General features: G+C 40.1%; 1 protein-coding gene across 1 annotated transcript; it reads left to right on the forward strand.

Annotated features, from left to right (window-relative positions):
- Window positions 1-3,089: 3,089 nt before the first annotated feature.
- LOC147170447 (uncharacterized) lies at window positions 3,090-6,043 on the forward strand. Its single transcript, XM_086080978.1, has 2 exons — window positions 3,090-3,537; window positions 4,347-6,043. Exons 1-2 carry the CDS (start codon window positions 3,414-3,416, stop codon window positions 5,615-5,617), a joined length of 1,395 nt encoding a protein of 464 aa, XP_085937104.1. The 5' UTR covers window positions 3,090-3,413; the 3' UTR covers window positions 5,618-6,043.
- Window positions 6,044-8,682: the final 2,639 nt, after the last annotated feature.

Below are 8,682 nucleotides of genomic sequence, written 5' to 3' on the forward strand. Positions count from 1 at the left end.
TACAATAGTAATAGGGGAATATATGGATGACTTTGGCCTCGTCGACAGCTGGAGACTTAAAAACCCAAATAAGAAGGAATTTACCTTCTTTTCCGCTGTGCACCGGTCCTTTTCAAGAATTGATTTTTTTCTTACAAATAACTCTATTGCTGATAAAACTGTTACAAAAATACATCCTATTATTATTAGCGACCATGCACCAGTCTCCCTTTCCCTACAAGTTGATTATACCTTTAAACCACCACCGACATGGCGTTTTAACATCTCACTGCTAAACGACGCAGAATTTGACAAAATTATAAGAAAAGAATGGGCAGACTTTTTGGAAATAAATGACTCTCCAGACCTATCTCCATCTCTTCTCTGGGAAGCTGGGAAAGCAGTAATTAGAGGTAAAATTATATCATATTCATCTTATAAAAAGAAACAGGATCAAAAATTAGAAAAATACTTGGAAGATAAAATTAAACAACTGACGGATGAGTACGCAATAAACCCAAATAACCAAATATGGACTGACTTACAAAATACAAAAATACAGTTAGACGATATGTTAACTAAAAAGACAGAGTTTATAATACAACAATTGAGATACAACAACTTTGAATATAATAACAAATTAGGTAAATTTCTTGCAAACCAACTACAACGTAATCGGGAAAAATCGCTTATAACGGCTATTAAAGGGACAACTGGTGAATGTACACAATCACCAGAAGAAATTAATCAATTTTTTTATAATTATTATCACAACCTATACTCAGAAACTAATAAGCCTAACCCAGAGCATATTGAGGCATTCCTCAGTATCTTAAATATACCTCAGTTAATTACTGAATATAAAGATATGTTAGATGCACCACTTACTATAAACGAGTTGTACAGTGCTCTAGATAGTATGCCAAATGGCAAAGCACCTGGCCCGGATGGTTATCCGGCTATATTTTTAAAGCACTTCTGGTCAATCCTTGCTCCACTATTCTTAAGAGTAGTAACAGAAATTAAAACTAATGGTCACATACGCCCACACATGAATACAGCAGCAATTAAACTTTTATTAAAGCCAGAAAAAGACCCCACCCTTCCATCAAGTTACCGTCCGATTTCACTAATTAACACTGATATTAAAATTATCACTAAGGCTTTTATATCTAGATTAGAAACAGTAATCCCGACAATCATTCATAGCGACCAAACAGGCTTTATTAAAGAGCGTCACTCTACTAATAATATTATTATTATTATTATTATTTGCAATATTTATTGAACCGCTTGCATTAGCCATACGCCAGGAAAGAAGGATTCAAGGAATTCACTCTGGGGTAACAGAACATAAAATTAATCTATATGCCGATGATATTTTACTTTATTTAGAAAAGCCTGCTATTTCGTTAGGGGAAGTATTTAACTTAATAACTAAATTCTCACAGTTATCAGATTATTCTATTAACTGGACAAAATCAACACTTCTACCTATTACAGAAAATTCATGGAACCCTGCAAGCCAGGACCCACACTACTCATTTCCTATAGGTAATTTAAAATACTTAGGCCGGGGGCTCCATACATGGCCCGGGTCTCGGTGCTCCAGGGGCCGGCGGGGGTGGCTGGGGTTTGGTGTTGTGCCCGCCCCGCTCCGGTGGACGTCCTGGCGCCTCGGGCGGGCCCCAGTATCCGGGGGGCGAGCCCTATCGCCCCGCCGGGCTGGTCCCATATGCCCGCCGGGGTCCCGGTGAGGTGGGTGGGGCTTGGTGGGCGGGTGCGCCTCTTGCCCCCACCCGTTTGGGGGGGGCCCCGCTGGTCGCTCCTCTTAACTCACTACACTAGGTTTGCACAATACACTTTTATAGACATATAGGGCACATAACACACTTTGGGGGGGTGGGGTAGAGTGAAAACACCGTCTTCACCCTACAATTCCCCTCCAATTTTAATGCACCACACAACTGGGGGGGGGGGGCTTGTGGGGGTGCCATCGGTTGGGGACCGCGGTATAGAGCAGTGCTGCGGTCCCCTGTCCGTGGTCCCCTGTCCCTGACCTGGGGGCTGGGTTGGGGTGGATGGGGGGCGGGGGGGGGGGGGGTCGTGGGGGGTGCGGGGATTGTGGGCCGGTGGGGTGCCTGGCGGGCCTGTAGTGCCCCGTCCTGCTGCATTGGGTCGGGGGCGCGGGCCGTGTTGGGGTGGGGGGCGCTCCTGCTCCTGGGTTTGCTCTCCGGCCGGTGGCCCTGGCGGGGCCCGGGGGTCGTCCTTTGGCGGTGCCGCGGCCTGGGGGGCCCTGAGGTGTTGCGCTTGCCCTGTCCTGGCAGGGGTCGACGGCTCCCCTCTTTGGTGGAGATTTTCATGCATGCCAGATCCACCACACCAGCATCTATCGAAACTCAGACACAATCTGCTTCCTCCTCAGGTCATTGAATCGGTGGAGGCTGGTGTCTGTGGATCTCACTCGGCTTCATCTGTCCTTCCTTCCTTTCCTCAGTCTCCTTTGGTCTCCCTGATTATTTTTTTTTTGGATTTGTTGGAATTTAGATGTTTCTGGGGTTGGGGAAGAATTCTGGTGGGTGGCCCGGTGGGTGGTGTCTGGTCGGTGCTGGATTTCACTTTCCTTTGTTTTCTTTGGTCCCCTCGGGTCTCCTGACGGCGGTGTTCGGTTTAGGTGAACGGTATGGGATTTTTTCTAATAGGTTTTTGGTGAGCTAACAAATACACGCACGCACGCACATACACATACACATACTCACCCACATACAAAATAAATAAATACATATATATATATATATATATATATATATATATATATATATATAAAAGAGCAATGATGATGATATTACCGAATGAACAATACTGAGCTCTTTTAGAAAAGAGAAAAAGAAAAATAATAATAATAATAATAAAAGAAAAACAAAGATGTCGAGTTTACAACAACACTGTACATGGCCTAAAAATGTTTCTTATTCGTCCAAATGCAAAGATTTTTTTAAATGTATTCTCCAAATGAACATAGACTCAAACGTTTATATAAGTTATGCCCCACCCCGTGACACGAGATTTGTCCAACTGGTGTTGCCGTAGAATATATTTCACGTGACCAATACTCCATTCCAGGCTGCTTTTACATAGCCACACGCGGTTCACTATAATTCTGAATTATTAATTCATAATAATTCATTCTGAATTCGTACTATACGAACTTACACATCGACACTGTGCGTCCGTCACTACTCTATTGAAGCCAAACTGCTCCATTTTGTGTCTGGTTACATTCGTATCACACAGTTTTTGTCAAAATCTTTCGGCCTTGTTTAACTTATCTTAGTTTAGCTTGCCGCCGAAAAAAAGGAGACGCGTTTGTTATCGACATATTGGCTCAACAGACGTCAAATGTGACCGAAAAGTGTCGTGAATATCGTGTGAAAATGTTGGCAATAACGAAAGTCAAGTACAAAGAGGAGCTTTGTGGCGCACAAGAAGAGAATGAGCGACTACGTCAACTGATGGACGCTTTTTGCAAGCAGCCTCGAGTTGTGTTGAACAGAGCAGGTTTGTCACTTATTTAATCAATACTTTTCAACAATATGTCTATTTTGAATGGATCCTTCATCCGGGCACTTTTTACCTTACGTTTACAGTTTTTCTCAAGTCGCTTTGGTACATGTCTCAGATAAGAATAGGTGCTCCTATTTTTGATGGTAAATGTTATAAGAATGATATAAATAAGCAGGTTTATTCTTTATTTTTGATTCGTTGACATACCAACAACTAGAATGGAGGATGGAAGCCTAGTAGATAATTTGATATTGTAAACAGAAGTGATTAGTTGGGCCATTGATTGTAACTAAGTAAAAAACAAAAAACTTTTTTTTTCTTAGCATAGAATTAGCTAATATATTACATATAGCCACATATTTATGCTAATGGCACATTGACACTAAGCCCATTACAATGATTAAAAATACCCATTTAGGTTTGACATACACTAACTGTTGGCTAAATTGATTTCTCTCCCCTGGCTTTATTTGTTCTTCTTTGCTGCCCCCTAGAGTTTGAATAATTAAAAGTTCGTCAACTCCTCGAGGATGTTGTACAGCTGATGCAGATGCATGCATTTGTTAGCTTTTTGTCAATGAATGCCAGATTTCACAACTTGAAATATTTTCTATATTTATGTGCGGAACAATCAGTGTTACAGAGTAACGTTGAGTGATTTCTGGAACAAAATACAGATACGTAACATTTGCCAGCTTTGTTACTCTTTCACTCAGGTGGCCCATGTGATAATCGTAAATATAAAATACATAACATCACAATAAACAGTCTTTACCAAACCATGTGTATCTTGTGTCCCGCAGACGTCAGTGAAAAATATCTTTGTCCTGAGCGGCAGGAGCCAGAGTTCCCTGGCGTGAAAGAGGAGGAGGAGGACTTGGAGCCTCTTCGAGTTAAAGAAGAGGAGCAGCCACAGCCTCCCAACATAAAAAAAGAGGAGCAGCTGCCGCCATACATTAAAGAGGAGGAACAATTCACAGAGTTGCCCGTGACTGGTGTCCATTTGAAGAGTGAAGATGAATGTCAATATGAAGAGAACAAAGGGGCGGATTCTCCAAGCAGCAACTCAAGACAACAAACAGAAGATGACGAGGACCACCGTGGAGGATCACAAGCAGACAGCATGTTAGCTCGAATATCAGATGGTGAAGACACGTTACACTCTCCTCAAACCGATGACTATGAACAGTCTGACGGTGATGTGACATGTCACGCTGCCAGCACATGGTGGAAATGCTGTCAGTGTGGTAAAACTTTTGGCTGCCAGTCTCTATTGAGAAGACATATGATCAGCCACACTGGTGACAAACCTTTTGCATGTTCGGTTTGTGGTAAAAAATTTGCTCGCAATTATATCTTAAAAATACACACAAGAACCCACACTGGAGAGAAGCCTTTTACCTGCTTAGTTTGTGGAAAGAATTTTGCTCAGAAGCAACACTTAAACAGACACACAAGAACCCACACTGGAGAGAAGCCTTTTGCCTGTTCAGTTTGTGGTCAAAATTTTATGCAGAAGGGAGGCTTAGCATACCACATGAGAACCCACACTGGAGAGAAGCCTTTTGCCTGTTCAGTTTGTGGTCAAAATTTTATGCAGAAGGGAATTTTAGCAAACCACATGAGAACCCACACTGGAGAGAAGCCTTTTGCCTGTTCAGTTTGTGGTAAAAATGTTGTTCAGAAGGTAAACTTAGAAAGCCACATGAGAATCCACACTGGGGAGAAGCCTTTTGCCTGCTCAGTTTGTGGTAAAAAATTTGCTGAGACGGGAAGCTTAAAAAGACACATAAGAACCCACACTGGAGAGAAGCCTTTTGCCTGCTCAGTTTGTGGTAAAAAAATTGCTCAGAAGGGACACTTAAAAAGCCACATGAGAATCCACACTGGGGAGAAGCCTTTTGCCTGCTCAGTTTGTGGTCAAAATTTTGCTCAGAAGGTAAGCTTAAAAATACACACAAGAACCCACACTGGAGAGAAACTTTTTACCTGTGCCGTTTGTTGTCAAAGATTCCTAAGTAAGGCTAAAGCTAAGGGGCACAAGTGTGCTGGTGAGAATAGCAGAGATGAATGATGGTGCAAAGATCATGTCTACCGCTGAATGAACGAGTGATCTGTGTACCTGTATTGTATGTGTCTGACTTAACCCTATTTTGAAATTGATTTTGTATATAAAATGTTACATCAACCTGACAAGGGGCTGCAGATTTAAACTCTGACCGCTATAATCTGGCATGTTTACCGGTAATTGGCCATTAATATGCATTGTGCCTTATATAATTGTTATATTGCATTTTCCATGTTTAATATTAAAGGTAATTACAATGACTGATTTTAAATCTACAATTTTGTGATCTATTTGTATTCGTAAATACTTTGTTATAATTATTGTGTGTGCCAAAACACTCAAAACATTGTGTATAGTTTGTCCTTTTTTGTTTTTTATACACTAGTATGACTCACTGTATATTTAAAAAAATAAAAAGGATGTCATCCATTATTACTGAAATAACTTTATTATTCGTATTGACAAATACTCCATTCCAGGCTGCTTTTACATAGCCACGTGCGGTTCACTATAATTTGTTCTGAATTCGTACTATGCTAATATTGCTGTTTCTTTCAAAGCAAAATTATGAAAACAGGAAAGTGATTTCTTGACTAGCATGACTCTTACTTCTTTCTTATATCTTGCTGTGCTATTTGGAATAAGAAAAAATGGAAGCAAGAATGGCCTAAATATTTGAAATATGTTAAAATTGTAACGACGAGAATCGGATGAATTATGTGGAAGTAGATAGATGCCAAACAATGGGAAAAAAAGGAATAACGTGTGAAGGCCACAGCCTTCACACAGTGATGTTATTTGTCGTGTAATAGGCCTGTATGTGTTAATAGCCCATCACGTTGAAGCTAGGGTTGCATTCACTCGACGGCTGACCAACGATCTCTTCAGATTCCATCTGTATCTAAAAGTATTAGCTATGGAGGTAAATATGGTGCAAAACTAACTTGTAAAAAAAATTGTACCTGTAGAAAAAAAGTCTAAATTTGTATCTGTAAAAGTCGTGATTTGTACCTGAAAAAAAAATAAATGTGTATCTGTAAAAACAAATTTGTACCTGTAAAAGTCATGATTTGTACCTGTACAAAAAGTGTAAATTTGTATCTGTAAAAGTTGTGATTTGTATCTGTAGAAATGACAACTTGTAGTCAAAGAAGTCGCCACTAGGAGTAACAAGTGATTTTTCTGCTGCTGTCCAGTCACGTAAGTTTTGCACCATATATCTCGCTACAAAAGGTGCAAAACTGATTCGTACTTGTAGAGCGCGGTGATTTCTTCTCGTAGAAGAAGAGGGCGGGCTCTGGAGGATTTGGGCGGGCTGAAGCACAACCTCATTGGTTGAGCGAACGACAGTGGGTTGAACTCAAATGACGCCCATGCACAAGTCCGCAATTCCAAACAAACAGAGTAGCCACTTCAGTTTACGCGTCATTTTGGAAGAAGAGGATGTCCCAGGTGTGAAAATTTCAACATGGTTCAATATACAAACACTGTGTGGAACAGCTTAAACGTTGGTTGACATGCATTCACATCAGCAGAAGGTCTGCAAAATAATTTTCCATAATCCGGTTTGATGGAATACCCCCAGGTGTCATCTGTCTCTTGGCTGCTTGCTGATGGAGTGGGTCATCCTTTTCACTGATGCTTCAACAGTGTCTCCAGCAGTTGTCTCCACCTTTTGAGCAAGATTTTGAAACTTATGAGATTCTCATTTAATTAAAAATAAATAAACTAACATTTGACCTAGTTACTTTTGTTAAAGTAGCTAGGTGACAGTGACACTGCTCACATCTTAGTGATACAGATAGACTAGAATTTCAAAAGCAGAATAGCCAATATTTAAATAAGAGTAATGTTACATTGGAAAATTTTACTCAAGTAGAGATTAAAAGCGCAGAAAAAATACTTGCACAAATTTTTGAGTACTGTGTGTGATGAGTAAACTAAGAGTGTAAGAGCCTTTTTTTAAAAACTGTTTGCAAAACAAACATTGCAAAATACTGACATTTATCAAGAAATTGTAATATTTAAAATAAAATGATTAAATACAGAGGATAAAGGTTTGAGGTTAAAATACCTGTAGCGGCTTAAAGATCCACTCTAAAAACTTTTGTTTTCATTTTATTATGATAGTAAGAGTACAGATGCTTGAATATAATGTTAGTCAAATACAAGTAGCTGAGTACTGTCCACTTTTGGTTATAGGTTAAGGTTATCTTGTAAAACATTCAATAGGGTTCTGTAGCTCTATAGTAATTTTCACATCTAAGCACTAAGCAGCAGTTTGAGGTATTTTTTTTTACAGGTACAAGCTATTGATCGTATGTTTACACTGGTAGGCTTCAAATCCTGAAATAAAAATCGTGACTTCAATGTGTTCAGTTTTCGTGACAACAACATGAGATGAGCTAGCTAGCTAGCACCGGATTACGAGCTATGTTCGTACAATAAATCTTAACTTCATACTAAAACTTATTTCTTTCTGCCCACTTGGAGTGCTCTGCATGTCAACCAACGTTTAAGCTGTTCCACATGGTGTTTGTATATTGAACCATGTTGAAATTTTCACGCCTGGGACGTCCTCTTCTTCCAAGATGACGCGTAAACTGGTGTGGCTACTGTGTTTGTTTGGAATTGCGGACTTGTGCATGGGCGTCATTTGAGTTCAATCCACTGTCGTTCGCTCAACCAATGAGGTTGAGCTTCAGCCCGCCCAAATCCTCCAGAACCCGCCCTCTTCTTCTATGAGTACAAATCACGGCGCTCTACAAGTACGAATCAGTTTTGCACCTTTTGTAGCGAGATATTTGGTGCAAAACTCACGTGACTGGACAGCAGCAGAAAAACCACTTGTGACTCCTAGTGGCGACTTCTTTGACTACAAGTTGTCATTTCTACAGATACAAATCACAACTTTTACAGATACAAATTTACACTTTTTGTACAGGTACAATTTTTTTTTTGTACAGGCACAAATCATGACTTTTACAGGTACAAGTTTGTTTTTACACATACACATACACATTATTATTTTTTTTTTACAGGTACACATTTTTTTTACAGGTACAAATCAC

This window comes from Leptonotus elevatus, chromosome 7 (genome assembly GCF_054856555.1).
Source record: "Leptonotus elevatus isolate MCC_2025b chromosome 7, RoL_Lele_1.0, whole genome shotgun sequence".
NCBI lineage: Eukaryota > Metazoa > Chordata > Actinopteri > Syngnathiformes > Syngnathidae > Leptonotus > Leptonotus elevatus.

What these genes read in the sequence shown, in the direction of transcription:
- LOC147170447 (XM_086080978.1), top strand. Translation starts at nt 3,414, where the DNA reads ATGTTGGCAATAACGAAAGTCAAGTACAAAGAGGAGCTTTGTGGCGCA. An exon ending in AGTTGTGTTGAACAGAGCAG is followed by an intron (nt 3,538 to 4,346) that starts GTTTGTCACTTA and finishes TGTGTCCCGCAG; the next exon opens with ACGTCAGTGAAAAATATCTT.